General features: G+C 34.8%; 1 protein-coding gene across 1 annotated transcript in view; it reads right to left on the reverse strand.

Moving 5' to 3' along the window:
* Window positions 1–17958, reverse strand: part of ca10a (carbonic anhydrase Xa) — a 220742-nt gene extending 202784 nt beyond the window's left edge. The window contains exon 1 of the mRNA XM_060889512.1: window positions 17490–17958. Within this exon, the coding sequence (XP_060745495.1) occupies window positions 17490–17550 (61 nt within the window). The 5' untranslated portion in view covers window positions 17551–17958. The remainder of the gene's footprint in view (window positions 1–17489) is intronic.
* Window positions 17959–18232: the final 274 nt, after the last annotated feature.

Consider the following 18232-nt stretch of genomic DNA (forward strand, 5'->3'; position numbering starts at 1 on the left):
CAGCTTCAGTAAAATCTCATCCTATTGGTCAGAAACCAATAACATTTACATACCTTTAAAGATTAAAAAAGATTTGTCTAACATTCTCAAAATATTATACTAAATTTTATTTAAACAAATTTCTAAGTTGAATAAATTGTAGTACGAATTACGCAGCCCGAGCGAACGTGCAATCGATTCACGGTCTGTACTGTAGGATCTCACAAGAACATTCACACAGCGGCGACTCGTAAAAAAAAAAAAAAAAAAAAAAAAAAAACTACTAAAATGACACAAATATTTTTCATTTCAAATTTTACATAAGTCGTGATGAGCTTTAAATAAAACCTCATGCAGCAGGAGAAGGAAGATACTGAGAGCAGGTAAATTAGGCGAGTAAAAATATCCTTTATTAGGATAGAAGGAGAATAAAAAGAAAGAATTTGTTTCACATTATTCTTTGCCGCTGTATAATTGGTATGTTATTATATATTCGTTATGAGGATTCATTGATCGGCTTCACGTTGTTTCATTCTACTGATTGACTTTATTACATGCAAATCAGCTTCTTTTTACAGGATCTTAATGCATCATGTCAGTATTGTCTTAAACCACATATAATTGAAAGAACGATTTTTTTTAAGGTGTAACAAACAAATAACTGTTAACGAGGCTATCGAAAATGACTGGCAGATTTGATTGGTGCAGATGTGATACTTCTTCAAGTTCAGATCCAAATCCTGAACAGAAACCATGACAGAAAGTGGGATTTGGATGATGTAACAGTTTTCCTGCTCATCCAGACAGGAACACAACATCCGATAGAGAAACAGGTCTATTAATGCTACTGACTGTGACTCCTACGGAGGAACTATATTGGACCTTCATGGGATTTAACTATACTCAGAGGCATCGTGTTATTCCTTAAAAACAGCGAGGAAATGGTCCAACTTGATTAATGTCACTTTCAGGCAAAGCAGTGCAGCCAAATCCTGTTAAGAAAAAGCTACTCTGATTCTTGAAAATGTCAGATCTCTAAATAACAAGATCTTTTTGTCTTAACAAAATTATACATGATTGAAAACAACCTGTTTTTGACAGAAACATAAAATGCTTCAACTTTAAATACTGGAGTCTCTTTATTTGTTATTTATTTATTTATTTATTTATTTATTTTATTTTCTTCAGGATCTTAAACCAAACATTTATATATATATATATATATATATATATATATATATATATATATATATATATATATATATATATATATATATATATAACCGTTATTTTTCAGGAAATTAAAAAAACGGCGTTTTTTTTTTAGTTATTAAACATTGTATCGTTAAAGTTGTTATTATACCTTATATTGCTATCATATACTGTTGTGTACCAACATTAACACATCATTTTCCCAAAGTCACGTTTTATCGGAGATACAAGCTTTATGATTGGGAGCAGGGAGGTACGAGATTATGCTGTCATTGATAAGAACGGTACGGACACAGATGTCGCTGCTGCCAGCAGTGTTCAATAAAGTCTGCGGTGTCCAATGGAGTTAAGAGATATGCGCTTAAGCTAAAAATAACAGACCCACGTACAGTAGGGTCTGACCAATAGCATCGATATGTGAAAAAATATGAAATTGACAAAATTTGGACATTTTCGTCCAACAGCTGCGATATATATATATATATATATATATATATATATATATATATATATATATATATATATATATATATATATGATTTTCTTTCCCTCTTGTACTGTGGGGTTAAAGATGTTCTTGGTAATCAGGTAAATATAAACCGGTTTATATTAAAGTGCTTCTTCTGTATCATCGTTTCTAAACACAGAGATTTGTTTGAAGGGCAAAATGACCACAGTCAAAGCCTAATTCTAAACAGATGTAAAGATTTTATTTATCATTCATGGAAGGAGTCTCCAGTGTCAGTACTTTATAACAATCAGTCATTTTTACTTTTGACCGAAGGTTAACAAGCTGCATATCTTATTAACAAGCTGCATATTTTCTTTCCTATTAACTTCAAATATTTAAATTATTATTTGATTATTGATGAATAAAACACTTCCAGTCGTGTTGAAAACAGAAAATCTGCTTCGTCGCTGCACCGTGTTGATTATTCCTCTATAATAATCACATATGCCAACTACATGTGGTCTTTATTGACAACAAACTCCTCATCAACACAACATTTGTCGGACTGCATATTGAATTGGCGTATATTTATAATCACACCCTCCAGTGTCACCCAAATGAGGATGAGGTTCACTTTTGAATCTGGTTCCTCTCAAGGTTTCTTCCTCTTCCATCTAAGGGAGTTTTTCCTCACTACAGTCACCTCAGTGACCTCAGACTTGTTCATTAGGGATAAATACAAACACATTAAAATATACCTAATATTATTCATACATTTTTGTATTATATTAATCTGTATATTAACTTTTTGTTTCCTGTTTATCTTCTGTAAAGCTGCTTTGAGACAATGTCAATTACATTTAATTACATTTAATTACATAAAATACATTTAAATTTTAATATGAATATAATGCTCTGAGGCTTACATGCCTTAAATGCCTGTATATTTCCATTAATACTCATACGTCAGTAGTATTTTTTTTACTGATCAAAACTAATAAAAGGTTATTCATTAATTTATTAATCATTTTATCTTTGTTTAATTTTTTAGACACAGTATTTTAAACACAAATCTATAGTCCAGGTTTATGGGTCTTAAAGTGGGTTCTGAGGAACTAATAGGGATTCATTCAGCACAGCCAGAAAACCTGAAATAATAATAATAATAATAATAATAATAATAATAATAATAATAATTATTATTATTATTATTATTATTATTATTATTATTATTATTACTAATAGTAGTAGTAGTAATTTAATTCCTTGATTGTGTTTTTTTTATTTTTTTGATGGAAAGCACCAAAAGTGGCAGAAAGCAGAAAGCTATTACACCAATTACACCTAATAACTGTTTTCATTAAAAAAAAAAAAAGGTAGAAAAAAGGTAGAAAAAAGGTAGAAAAAATCAAGAAATTTAATGTTTTTTCAGAGTATGTTAATGTCCCTAAATATATTGTTACAAATAAACATGGACATTTTTTAAACAATCTATTAAAAATGCGCATTTGTTTTTATTTTTCAGGATTTTCTATATTAAAAAAAAAAAAAATATTCAAATGAGAATTTGATTTGGGTTTGTACATTATTTATTGTTGTAATAATTTCTATATTGGTAAATTGCATATTAGTATATAAAAATAAAATAAAATAAATAAATAAATAAATAAATACTACAACAACAAATAAAAATAATAATAATAATAATAATAATAATAATAATAATAATAATAATAATAATAATAATAATAGACCGTATTTTATGGATCTCTTGTATCTCCTCAGAGATGTTTGTTTGCCTGTTATATATATATATATATATATATATATATATATATATATATATATATATATATATATACATATATATATATATATATATATATATATATATATATATATATATATATATATATATATATATATATATATACACATATATATATTCTTTTTTTGAGGTCATGTTTCTTCAAACGTCTGACTTAAATTTCATCAGTTGATTATTTCAGGAGGACTGAGTGCTAAAAAAAATCATCATATTTAAGTTGTAACATTAGTAATAAATTAGTACTAAAGTGACAAAGCTTTTACAACTGCACTGAACATCATGAGCATCGCTGGGAATCACATCCATACTCTAACATTTCAACACATTGGTGACAGGAAATTAAAAGCCATACAGTTTACCACAGTTCATACTGTATATAACATACTGCTGTCTCATGAAACCTTGATATTCCATTACTATAATTGCATAAACACACAGTTAAGAATGAACTATTCTTGAGTTGCATCTGAGAAAGTGAAAAGAACGCCTGTGACTACACTGTAAAAATGAGTAATTACATCTGCGTAAATGAGTCTGTCATAAAGCCAAACAGGCAGTGAGAAAAACCGGGGTAATGATCCGCTACAAAATTCACAAAAGATCCAGACTAATAACAAGACGGAGGATGACGGAAGGCAAAAATATTCTTTTCTCTATAGAGATAATAGGAGGCATATCGATTTTTACACAGAATGCTTGACTCACTTTAGACTAATTTATATTTTTATTTTTTACCATCAGTATGATTTATATGTGATCAGATACACAGAACAGATTCATGAACAAAAGCAGCACTTTGATGCCTCACCTTTCACATGTAGGTAACAGAGATGTTCCCTAAAGCCATGATTTCCCTAAAGCCGGGGTCTCAGATTTTTGAGAAACGCTTCAGAAAACTGAGTCGGGCCGAAAACTAAACAAAAATCAAAACAAACCTGTAACCAATGAGCAGAAAGGGGCGGGTCTTGTCAGTATGGGCGGAGAGAGTGTTCAGTGCGCATGTGTGACATTAGCAGAAAGCGGTTTTAACATTGACATGGAGGATAAAAACAAAGAAAGAAAGCGAAGAAAGGCTTACGATAAGGTAAGAAGTAGGACGTGTTAATATAGGATCAGCTTTCCAGCGCTGGAGAGAACTGAAGGAGCAGGAAGTTGGTCACATATTCACAGATTGGAGTTTCCCGAGTCAATAACTCCTGAGCTAAACGCTGTTACTACACAAATAACACCTCTTTTCTATCGTAGTAATGTAGAGACACAGCTACAACCGTGTTTTGTGTAGTAACAGCGTTTAGCTCAGGAGTTATTGACTCTGGAAACTCCAATCTGTGAATATGTGACCAACTTTACTTAAGACGCTGAGGCGCTTTTTTCCTTCTCGATAGGTGAGTAACGTTGGTTTTGCTTTGTTACACAGAACTAATATATGTCTTTGTCCTTTACATGATTATGCTTGTGTGTCATTTTTGCTTGTTTGTTTATCTGCAATCGTATTGTTCTTCCCTTCAGCTATGATAAAGACATATTTCTTTCCATTAGTTGCCTGGGTTACGTATGTATGTGTGGGCGGAGCTATCAATACAGGGATGGGACCCATTTGGGTTAGGGGCGTGTTTGTTTTGGTGATTTCAAATGTCAATATTGGCTTTCAAAAATCGGAGACCCCACCTTTAATGAGAATTAATTAATCCTGTTTTTAACCATTCACATCAAACATAGGTTTTATAAAACCTTGTGAACTAATATTATTACCATGGCATGTTAGATACAATTTAAAAAGCATATCAGTGTTTTAGAAATGTATTTCTGGTTAATTAAGCATTTTACTGGCAGCCAGTGGAGTTTTCTCCTGTTTGGTTGTGTCCATGTTGACCGTTGAACGTCTTTGTCATATCTCACTCCACAGTGGTGGTTAATATGAAGCTCATATGCAAGAAGACTTTAAGAATCTGTAGTGTTTTATAAGTATTTTCTTGGGACTACAAACTCATAGAAACTTTCTGAATATTTGTATCTTCAAAGTAAATGTTGATATCAAACCCATTTCTACAATTCTGTGCTAGGTTAACAGAAGGAAAAACACACGTCTCACACTGACCCATCATATTGTATCAGACTTGCTGCGATACAATAATTATTTTCTTTATACTGATTGAAAATGTCTCATAAGTAAATTTCAATTTTGCTGACAAACTGGAACTCTAACCCTGTCAGCGAACGCGGGATAAAAATGGACCCAAATGCAGGACAGCTTAACAAAAACAGGGAATTTAATAACTGAAATACACACGAAACAGGACACAGACATAACCGGACATGACGACGACAGGAGACAATAGACAAGAGGATTCCGCGCTGCACAATGCAACGCGGCTCAACTAAATAACACAAATAATTAATTAACATGAGGGACAGGAGTGCAGAGGCGGGGCAGAAAAGACAAGGGCGGGGCAGACACGTGAACATGAAAACAAACAAAAGGCACATGGCCAAAGTCCAGGCAGAGTCCTGACAAACCCATCAATTTATTAATCAATTAATCAATCAATCAATCAATCAATCAATCAATCAATCAATCAATCAAAACCCAGCAGTATTATAACAGAAATGGTTGTAGTAGTAAATATACAGTACAATGTGACATAAATTGAAATAAAATGTTTATTAAAAATCCTGACAATAAGTGATTAAACACTTAAAAAGAACAAATTAATTGAAACGAAGATTATGTAGAAAACCGACATCTTTATTCCTTCTTGGTAATAAATTATAAGCCTGAAATACCTTTTTTCCTTAACCATGTTTGGATCAATGCCAACTGTAATAAGTATTTGCACAGTGACAATTTTCATAATTTTGCTTCTTTACACCACCCCATTGGATCTGAAATGAAGCAATCAAGATATGACTGAAGTGTAGACTTTCGGCTTGAACAAATATAATGCTTTAACCTTTTTTTTTTTTTTTTTTTTTTTTTTTTTTTAAAATTATCCCTTTTTTTCAAAAGAAATTGGACAGTTTGATGAATGAATGAATGTTATTTAGCCATGGAAGCCTTTATTATCATGCCATTACAGTACAGTTGAATTTTTTTCTTCACATATCCCAACTGTGGAGGTTGGGCACAGAGTGCAGGGGCAGCTAGAATACAGCACTTCTGGAGCAGAGAGGGTTCGGAGAGACCCCGGTACCGGGGGACGAGGAGGAGTTTAATGTGTAAATCAGGTTCATAAACAAATAACTCTTGAATGTATCTACACATGCACCATATCACAACAACGGGAAGAAACTCAACTATTCGACTAGTATAACACTATTTTAAACACAAAACAACCGGGCAGCCATGACCCTAAATTTCCACTTACTTTTGGTGTTTCAGGATTAAAAATCATATTCCAAGAGAGCTTTTTGTCTCTATACTTCCTGTGTCTGTGAGAGACTTAAAAAAGACAAGAAGTCCATTGGCCATCATTCATGGATCATTCCTGACACACTAACTGCACTGCCTTACGATTGGATAATTGGATTATGCTTCAAAATACACAAATTTGGGGCTTTCCATTCGATTCTATAGGCTTAGATCTTTTGATAGGTGGGTCAAACTTGTTGGAACAAAACAAAGTTTAAAGCCCATTTATATTCCCTGGACCTTTAAATTCACTGACTCAACTTTCTACAGGATTTTTTCGCATTATTTTGCTTTTAAACACTCGAAACGGAAAACGGTGAGTTTAAAAAACACGAAAAGAGGTGTGTCATCCAGACAAAAACATTGTGCTAAAAGTTTCTACACCCCCCGATCATCTGAATGGCATACAAGAATACCTTAGATCAGTTGTAAAGCATGTAACCAGGAGTTTATTATGGATTATTTGTGTTGATTTGGTCCATATTATCGCTGTTTTAAAACCCAAAGGTGGTGTGTTTTTGAACGCAGTGCTGAGCTGGGTAAAGAATGACACAAGCCGATTTACTGTTTTTACTGTAGTTATTGTTGGGTAGATTCCAAAACAAACCCTAAACAGATATATTTGGATTGAATGAACAGCTATAGTGACATATAAATCAATTAAATTAAGTTTTATAGTTTGGTAGCTGAGAAATCTCAGATAGAGTGGTGTGCCAACATTTGCCAACCTGGCACAGGAGAATGTGCCTCTACAAAAAAAACTCTCTCTAATATCTCTGATACACAATAGATAAATCAAAATTAAAACTGTTAATGGTGAGATGTTATAAAATAGATTTCTGGAGTTTTTTTGGCCCTTACATGAATGAATTCATTGGGATATTCTCTTTTATTTTTTTGCTGTGTTCCAGCTTTATTCCATCTGACAGCGACGATATATATATATATATATATATATATATATATATATATATATATACGTATATATATATATTATTATATATATATAATATATATATATATATATATATATATATATACGTATATATATATATTATTATATATATATAATATATATATATATATATATATATATATATATATATATATATATATATATACGTATATATATATATATATATATATATATATACGTATATATATATATATATATATATATACGTATATATATATATATATATATATATATATATATATATATATATCGTCGCTGTCAGATGGAATCCTCGTATCTCCAAAACCGTTATTTTTCAGGAAATTAAAAAAACGCCGTATCTTATCTGCAGTGCACAGGGTTTAGTCCGCGTTGCAGTGGATTGTCTTGTGCTAAATTCCTGTCCTCAGACGAGCACCAGAACTAGCGGGGGTCAAGATTTTTTTTCTTTGAGCCCAGTGTTTTGAAGACATTTACCTCAGAAGACGTGTTGATTCGTTGCGAATCAAGAAATATGCCGCGAAGCTCTCCCGCGGAGTGAGGAAGAGGTGGACAGTTGAAGTGTCCAACGGAGTTATGAGATTTGCGCTCAAGCTATTTTCAAGACTTTAGATTGGTTAATAACTTGTAAAAATAACAGACCCACGTGGGGACTGACCAATAGCATCGATATGTGAAAAAATATGAAATTGACCAAATTTGGACATACAAGGTTTCCGCCCGACAGCGACGATATGTATATGTATATAAAATATATAGATAGATAGATAGATAGATAGATAGATAGATAGATAGATAGATAGATAGATAGATAGATAGATACACTTATTTTAACTTATTTTAACACTTCTGCAGCAATCTTACATGTGTTATCTTTATTTTGGTACCAGAATTATTCAAATATACCTTGTTCTGAGATATACTCATTTAAAATAGGTAAACAATCTAGGCAAAAATATAGGTGAACCCTCACCTTCCGATCAACAACCCAGAGCCAAACCACTGCACCCCAGATGCCCTGGTATGGTTTGTTTCCTCATTATTTCATGACATATTAAGTAGATACAAGGTCTGTTGTTGTATTGAATTAGATTTGATAGCTGTTCATGGGAATTCTTAATATGTGGCCAAAAAGGTGTTGTTGCAAGTGAAGGAATCCATCATTAGCCCGAAAAAATAAACAGACCTAATCAAAGAGATAGCAGAAACTTAAATTGTGGTAAACTTAACAATTTGATATATTCAAGAACATGGCAGACAACTAAAGTGGGTGATTCTTTCCTTGGTGAAAAAAAATCAATTCCCAACATCTAGCCAAGTCAAGAACCCTCTCGAAAAGGGAAGCGTACTGTACTGCTCTTAAAGTCTACAATCAAGAGATGGCTTCATGAATGTAAATACAGAGGGTTTACCTCAAGATGCAGACCACTGGTAACACTCAAGAACAGAAAGGCCAAATTAGACTAGTAGAAAGCATCTGCAAAGGTCTGGAACAAGATTCTTTGGGCAGCTGAAACCAAGATTGACAGAAGGTGAAGAACGATGAAAGAAACAGGAAGGAAGCTCCAAAGCGTACCATATCATCTTGTTAATCATGGTGGAAGAAGAGATATGACATGGGCATGGATGACCGTGGATGACGGGTTCACTGAGGTTTATTGATGATAGAAATGTCTTAAAGGTGGCTGAAGTAAAGACCTGGAATCTCACGAGAGGAAACTCATATGCTGATGTCCATGGGCTCTAGACAAAAGATTCAGGCAAGGATTCAGGATTTGCATCAAAGTATTAAAAATAAATCTTACATTTATTATTATATTCAATAGTTCAATAGTTCAATAGTTAGCCTGTGACAATGGAGGCACTATGTAAAAAATGGCTGAAATTCCTAAACAGTTAATGCTAATTTTATTCTTTTTTTTGTTGAACCATTTGAATTACAAAGCTGAAGGTCTACACTTTAATTACGTTGTGATTTTTTGACATTCAAAAAATGAGTCACTATTCAAATAATTATGGAACTGACTGTGTTATATATATATATGTGTCCAAATTTTGTCAATTTCATATTTTTTCACATATCGATGCTATTGGTCAGTCCCCACATGGGTCTGTTATTTTTACAAGTTATTAACCAATCTAAAGTCTTGAAAATAGCTTGAGCGCAAATCTCATAACTCCATTGGACACTTCAACTGTCCACCTCTTCCTCACTCCGCGGGAGAGCTTCACGGCATATTTCTCCTCAAGAAGAGTCGCAACGAATCAACACGTCTTCTGAGGTAAATGTCTTCAAAACACTGGGCTCAAAGAAAAAAAATCTTGACCCCTGCTAGTTCTGGTGCTCGTCTGAGGACAGGAATTTAGCGCAAGACAATCCACTGCAACGCGGACTAAACCCTGTGCACTGCAGATAAGGTACGGCATTTTTTTAATTTCCTGAAAAATAACGGTTTTGGAGATACGAGGATTCCGCCTGACAGCGACGATATATATATAGAATGATGCCAAATGTCAGAAGTCAGAAAATGGTCCTTGGGTTCCTGAACAGGAAGAAAGCAGTTAAAGTTTAGTGACCTTTATGTGACCTTGGCTCTCTCTCTCTCTCGCTCTCTCTCGCTCTCTCTCTCCCTCTCTATCTATCTATCTATCTATCTATCTATCTATCTATCTATCTATCTATCTATCTATCTATCTATCTCTCTACTTCTTTTTTTTTAATCAAAATCTAATCTGCTGCTGGTGGTGATAATTATATTTATAATATATACATCTTCTAATATATACATCTGTATAGCACTATTCAAACAACACATGAAAACAAACCAATGTGCTTTACAACATCTAAATATAAAAAATAAATAAATACAATTTTAATAATAGCAATACACACATTAACAGTAATAAAAAATATTTCAACAAGAGGGATATGCCACGGAAAACAAGTATGTCTTAAGTTGTACTTTAAAAACCTGTACAGAATCAGCATCCCTGACGTACATGGGTAAGCTATTCCAAAGTCCAGGTGCTACTGCCTCAAATGCACGATCCTTTGACAGATACACATATCTATCTAAGATTCTCAGATCATCCAAAAAACAAGTCACAATCTAGCAGAGGCAATAGACCTTTTCATTTTACTCACCATTACACTTTTCCAGATTATGGTGGATTATGGGTGTAGTCATGTGACACTTTAATTACACACAAGCGCACACTGTTCAGCTAATCTCGTGACTTCTGATGCTAATTTGTTTGCCTCCAAATCAACATAGCGCTCTAAAGACTTATATTTTAATCACTCCTAATATGTAATATACACTTTTATTAGTTTATAATAAAGTTTAAACTTCTAAAATGAAATCATATTACAATTTCTAATAATTACTCCGACACTCCAATTATATTTTTTGGCTTTTAACTTTACTCAAGTTGATTCACGCCGTTACTAGCGAGCGATCGCTTCCTGTTAACATTATTTTACTTATTATGTGCCTTTTCTTTTTTATTTCATTTTCTTCATTAACTTCCATTTTCCTTCAGGCTTCCTGTTTATTGCATCTTGCGTTTAGATGTCCTTCTACAATAAAACACTGTGAGCCACGTTTTAATTGTATAAATGCTAGCATGTTTACATGTTAGACAGTTATTCGCTCAATGCGAAGGAGTTTTATTTCTAATTAGATGATATGTTTCACTTGATGTGATGCTTCTCTACATCTATGCCATCAAAACAACTCCATAATTTATGAAGAAACAAAGCTGCCGATGTGTGGGGAGTGTTTGAGTTGATTCGTATCCGTCAAAGCTTGATACTCGTGAGGTAAAATGTAGTCGGAGACACCGCGACTAGGACTATTTATCAGGATAAATCACAATGTACATGAACTTTAGTGTGGATTTATTTTAATATGTAACTTTGTCATATTGTAAATAAGATGCTCTGGCCTCTGGTTATGAAAACAAACACATCACCTTAGCACAGATTGTTCTTATTACCTGTAAGCCTATATTTACCCGAGAGAGAGAGAGAGAGAGAGAGAGAGAGAGAGAGAGAGATTTACACAAGCAAGAGAAATCATGTTCATGCCAGAGAACTGATTGTTCATCTACAAGCCCAGCTTCTCATTCCTCCTTCATTTTCATAAATCCCTTTATCATGCAGTGCTGAGATGTTTCTACTCAACCCATTTCACCTTCACATCACTTTCTCCTTTTTATGGTTCTTCTCGATTCTGATTGGTCCGAAGGTGTTTGGATTTCTATAACGGCAGCTCTGACAACAGCGCAGCTACAAATTACAGGTTCATATTTACGTGCTCATTCTAATATGTTATTGTTTCTATAGTAACAGCTGAAGCACAGACACTCGGGTGATGGATGCTCTACGTATTTTAAGACTAATAACAGAGAACACAGAAGTCAGTGTGTAATCATTGAAATAGTGATTGTTTGCACTTTCTGGTTTCTCGCTAACGTGACAAGCTGCATTTATTTCTTCTTGCTGACGTCAAGAAAGACAAAAAAAAAAAAAAGAGAGAGGCCGGTGAAAGAACGACTGTTTATAGCTGTCTTAATGAAAGTGGAACAAACTTGTTTCACAGATCTTGACAATAAATGTAGCTGGAAATGGATAAAACTTACAAAATGGTGAATTGCTGTGGTTTCAGTTTGGTTTAATCACCTGGACATTGATTATTTTCCTATTTATTCATTTTGGATCAAACGGATGAGAAATTCTACATACCTTATTTTTATTTATTTATTTATTTATTTATTTATTTATTTATTTATTTATTTATTATTTTTTTAAGCACCTACTTACCTACAGTTGTTGACCACTTTAACACAACATTAAGTTTAAACCACAAAATAACTAACTAACTAACTAACTAACTAACTAATTAACTAACTAACTAAATAAATAAATAAATACATACATACATTTAGGTTGGTTTAAACAAATGTTTACCCCCACCCAAAAAATAAAACAAACAAACAAACAACTAAATAACTAACTAACTAACTAAATAAATAAATAAATAAATAAATAAAGCTGGGTATTTTATATCCTCTTATATACTTTAAAAACATTTTAACTCAACATGGATAAATAAGGGGGGCACGGTGGCTTAGTGGTTAGCACGTTCGCCTCACACCTCCAGGGTTGGGGGTTCGATTCCCGCCTCCGCCTTGTGTGTGTGGAGTTTGCATGTTCTCCCCGTGCCTCGGGGGTTTCCTCCGGGTACTCCGGTTTCCTCCCCCGATCCAAAGACATGCATGGTAGGTTGATTGGCGTCTCTGGAAAATTGTCCATAGTGTGTGATTGTGTGAGTGAACGAGAGTGTGTGTGTGTGCTCTGTGATGGGTTGGCACTCCGTCCAGGGTGTATCCTGCCTTGATGCCCGATGACGCCTGAGATAGGCACAGGCTCCCCGTGACCCGAGGTAGTTCGGATAAGCGGTAGAAAATGAATGAATGAATGAATGGATAAATAAATAATGAAAGGAAGCAAGAAAGAAAGAAAGAAAGAAAGAAAGAAAGAAAATTCTCAAATGCCATGTCAGAAAAAAATTATATGTAGAAAACTAAAATGCTGGAATCATTTATTTACCTGTATGGCTAGCCTACTAATCGTTAGCCTTATGACAACTAACCTCATAAATAATGCTTGATATAAATAAAATACATCATTGTGATCCGTGCATCTTGGTGGATCTTCCATTGTTCCTCTGTAGAATTGGTTTCCAGACAACCTTGAACCAAGATAGTTTTCATTGTCATTTTTCTACTGACCCACTAGCACAAAAGACATAAAAATAAAGTGTTGAGCCACCAACATGGTGTCACTGCACGAATTGAATCCACACGTCTCTGGAGCTGTACTGGAGTAATGAATAATGTTCTTCGTCAGTTTGTGTTGAGATTGTTCCAAAATCTCCCACCGGGTTGAGGTCTTGTGAGTGTGAAGGCCACAGCGTATAATTTACACCATTTTCAACCCCATTCGTCCAGTAAGCCCTCATGCTGAGTAAAGGGGGTGGAGTCATCCTGAAATACACCACGCCCACTGGGAGAGAAATGCTTTATCGTAGGCAAAAGGTGATCATTCAGAAGAACTGCACTATTGATTTGCAGTGATGTTTCTGTCTAAGTGCACAAACCATGTGGAGCCAAATCACAGCAGTGAAATAAATAAAATCCCTGCACAACATGGCAGCATAACAGATACATGTACATTGTTTTTTCTTTTAATTTCTCATCCATTTGTAGGTTATGAGTAAAAAAAATGAACAGTTGATGGTTACTGATCATGCTCAAGAGCACATCAGTGGTTCTTTGTCAAATCGCAATATTTAACACAAAAACCAGGACCATTAAGCAATCACTGCCCTCTATAGCTTCAAGGACAGAAAGCAGGACACGCTACAGTGTGAAGAGAAACACTGATTCTGACCTAGAGCTCCTGTATATGTGTATGTATATCCTGTGTATGATCTAAGATCACACTGTGACTCATTTTTTATCTCAATAATACAGTAAAAGTGATACCAGCAAATGCTAAATGCTATAGCCTTCCCGAGAGCATGACAATCATTCATAAAAAGCTTCACAATTCATTTCTGTGGGTTCAGAAAAAAGTTTTTTTTTTTTTTTTTTAATCTTTACTTGTTTTAGTGGAAAGAACAGATATAACCTCTAAAATCTGACTTAAATAAATGGTACAGAGAAATGAAAGGAGTCAGTAGAACAGGCTCAGTGACATGGACAGAATACTACAAACCATGCTGAATGCTTGACATGACACGAGTAGCGTTTCACCAGGATTCTATCCATCAACATGATTTCCAGTTCATCCAGACAAGCTGAGAGAGACTCATCTCATCTCATCTCATCTCATCTCGTAGTCCTCAGGATACTGACTTCATAAACTTCATCTGGAGCCAAATATTGTCATAATGCGAGGGCGTAAAGAAAACTCAGCCTTGATAATAAGAATAAATCACCCACCAATTTCCTAAAGGAGTCTCAAGGAAAAAATGGAGGTGTGCATCTGAGCCTGAATATCACTGAATCATGGATCAATGAATCAATACCTGTAGACTGACCTGCCCTTATTTTTTAAAATAATGATGCTGTTTCTGGAGTTGAGTATATTTAGCATCAGTTGGAGGCCATAAGCGTCATTTTTTTAGCCAGTTTTGGTCACATTCTTATCAAAAAGATTGTATCTGCCTTATCACAATGATTGTATTGATCATAGGTGCTAGAAAGCTAATAAATTGTCTTCTTTGAATGACTCCAGGACCTAACCGGGATCTGAAAAGCATGTAGAAGAATTTAAGACCTTCTCATTGGTCCATACAGCAGGTCAGTCCTTCTGAAATTTAGGTTTATTTAAATAGCTTCCATCCATGATGAGATCTATGAGTGTCTGAGAAACAAACTTCTCTCCAGGTCTTCATTTAAAAAAAATAAAAATTACACCACGATTAGATTAGATATCGATCTGATATTAACATCCTCCCAGTGACTGAGCAAGAATCTGGAAGCTTTTAGAGCAGAGTTACACATGCAGCTAATTCTACTAGTTGAACATACGCCATATGGTGCAGCTGCACATCATTTGTCTGCAACTCTAGATTAAGGATCTTCACAATCTGTAGCATGTTGCAAAATAAACAAGAAATCATACATTTTGTGCATTTTAGTGGCCGAGTTGCAGTTCGTCCTTTTTGTTTATACGTGGCGTTACAAACGGTGTATTTCAGAGGAGTAAAATAAATAGAAATAAATCAAAATAAATCAAAAAAGAGGAAAACAATGAATGTGAAATGTCAGTGTGTAATGCAACTGGTCATAATTTTCTGCACATGGTGGACACAAACAGACTCAAGCGGTTCATTTAAATGTGATTATTTATATGTCAGTCAGTAAACATTCAAGGAGGAACATTTTAACCAACAAACTTAAAAAAAAAAAAAATTTAATTTGTATTACTTACTTTATAAACTCAAAGGTAGCACATGGACTGATATGTGATTGGATCCTTGACGGCTGGATAGATTTATATATTTATTTATTTGCATTATGTAGTTCTATCTAATGGTTCTATCTAGAAACTAGTGTTTCCCCACAGAGAGGATTCCAAGGCGAACATCTCTTTAATAAGATAAGAACAGTTCCACTTTTCAATTCTTTCATGAAATATTTTCAATTGTTTGGACTAAGATGTCATTTCTATTTTTTAATATAAAAAAAAAAGAAATAAATAAAAAAAAAGAAAAGAAAAAGTCTGTCTGTGTATGTAGGCTGTATATCTGAAGAATAATAAAATATCAGTCTATTTGTTTTTATCTTTGGTTTTGTGAAATCTTTCGTGCGTGTTGGAAACTGACCAATCACAGCGTCAGAATAAGAAAGGGCGTGACAGGGGTGTGGCTGTGACGATATCGGTCCGAAATCAGAAAAAAGCGTCAATCAATCAATCAATCAATCAATCAATCAATCAATCAATCAATCAAAATAATAATGATGATAATTATGATAATAACAATAATAATAATAATAATAATAATAATAATAATAATTGGACGTTTCCAAAAAGGTACAATATTTCTTAACATTATAAAAGACAGAAAAATGCAGAAAAAATCCCTCCTCACAGGCGGGTGTGTTTCAGCAGAGGTCTGTGTGTGCATCAGTACCGGAGGCGCTTCATAAACCCTTCATAGTCCAGATCCCGTTAAAAGGATGCGCTCGTTATTCTTGTTTAGTGCGCACTTGGCTCACATTCAGACTTGGGGGCTATTAAGAGTTATTTCTGTTACTGCAGGTTAGTGCAGTGTGTGTGTGTGTGTGTGTGTGTGTTTGTGTGTGTGAGAGAGACATAGAGAGAGAGAGAGAGAGAGAGAGAGAGAGAGAGAGAGAGAGAGAGAGAGAGAGAGACATGGGACGGTTTATATCTCGGTTTAAGACCCCAGTACTGTCGATTTGGGATTGTGACAAAGTCCACACTATGTCATTTATAACCGAGAGGAAGTACACAAAAAAGAAAAGGAGAAAAACAGAAAAGAAAAGAAAACTAGCGCATCGGCGTCTTGTGTGGCTTTTTTGGTTAGGTTTTGTACGCGCACTAAGGGTCTGTCCCAGCATGCTGTCTCTGCAAATAAAGCCCATAAGTTGTAAAGAGACGCGCCGAGGATGGAGCTGTAGCGAGATATAGAAGGCTCTACGGCTCCATGGTCCCCTAACATGCTTTTACCCCTGACATTTTTTTATCATTTGATAAATGCGATTGCATAACAGATAGAGAATAAGAAAGATTAAAGGCATTGAGCGTAAAGATGCGAAAAAGTATGTCAAAAATTAGGATCTTTGTATAATATTTAATCTCTGACTTTCTAATCTAGGCTAATCTAACCCAATATGTCCTATAAGTAGTAAAGTGAACGATATTCATCCTCCATTAAAAAAAAACCTATCAAATCTGTGATTATAGGAGCAGTGGGCATTTTCCCTGCAGTCTTGAATCAAGATACATCTCAGATCATTAATTTCTGTTTACGCGCATTTTAACTTTTTTTTTTTTTTTTGGTACAAGGAAAATCAATGAGTCTTCATTCTTTATTCAAACATCCAAGCGTAAACTTACCTGTTGTACAAACGATGAAATTGGCTTGAAGAATAATCAGTATTTCCCAGATTATATCCATGTTTGATTTCCTTCATTCATTCCAGGGACATGGTGCTCCAGAAACACGGCAGATCAATTGCAGATGTCGAGTCCAGCCAGCGTCTTTCCCGTTGCACACCTTCCACAAGGTAACATCACACACACGCGCGCGCGCACGCACACACACACACACACACACTCACTCACTCACACACAAACACACACGCACACAGACTGAGAGAGAGGCGCGCTTATCTCGGAGACATGACGCCGCGCTTCAGGACGCATTCAAAAATCCACTGAAATCCTCTACGCGTGTGCTTCACTTGGCGTTTCTCCGCGTCCTCACCGAACTCCAGACAGCAAATAAAAACACACTTTAAAAGGGTGTGTGATTTAGTTTCCCGGAGATGCCTTGAAACGAGCCGCGGACATGATGGAGCCGTCCCGATCCTGCGGAGAGAGTCAGAGAGTGAGAGAGGGGTGGGAGAGACTGTAGGAGCGCGCGTGTGTGTGTGAACGTGTGTGTGTCGGTGTGTGTTAGAGAGCAAGAGAGAGCGAGAGAGAGAGAGAGAGAGAGAGAGAGAGAGAGAGCAAGAGAGAGAGAGAGAGAGAGAGAGAGAGAGAGAGTACCGCAGTAGTTTTAACTCAGCCTAGTACCCAGTAAGAGCCTATTGGATCTCTTGATGTGCGGTTGGGGGCGCTTCCTGCCCTCCTTTTCA

Source organism: Tachysurus vachellii, chromosome 2 (genome assembly GCF_030014155.1).
Source record: "Tachysurus vachellii isolate PV-2020 chromosome 2, HZAU_Pvac_v1, whole genome shotgun sequence".
NCBI classification, from domain to species: domain Eukaryota; kingdom Metazoa; phylum Chordata; class Actinopteri; order Siluriformes; family Bagridae; genus Tachysurus; species Tachysurus vachellii.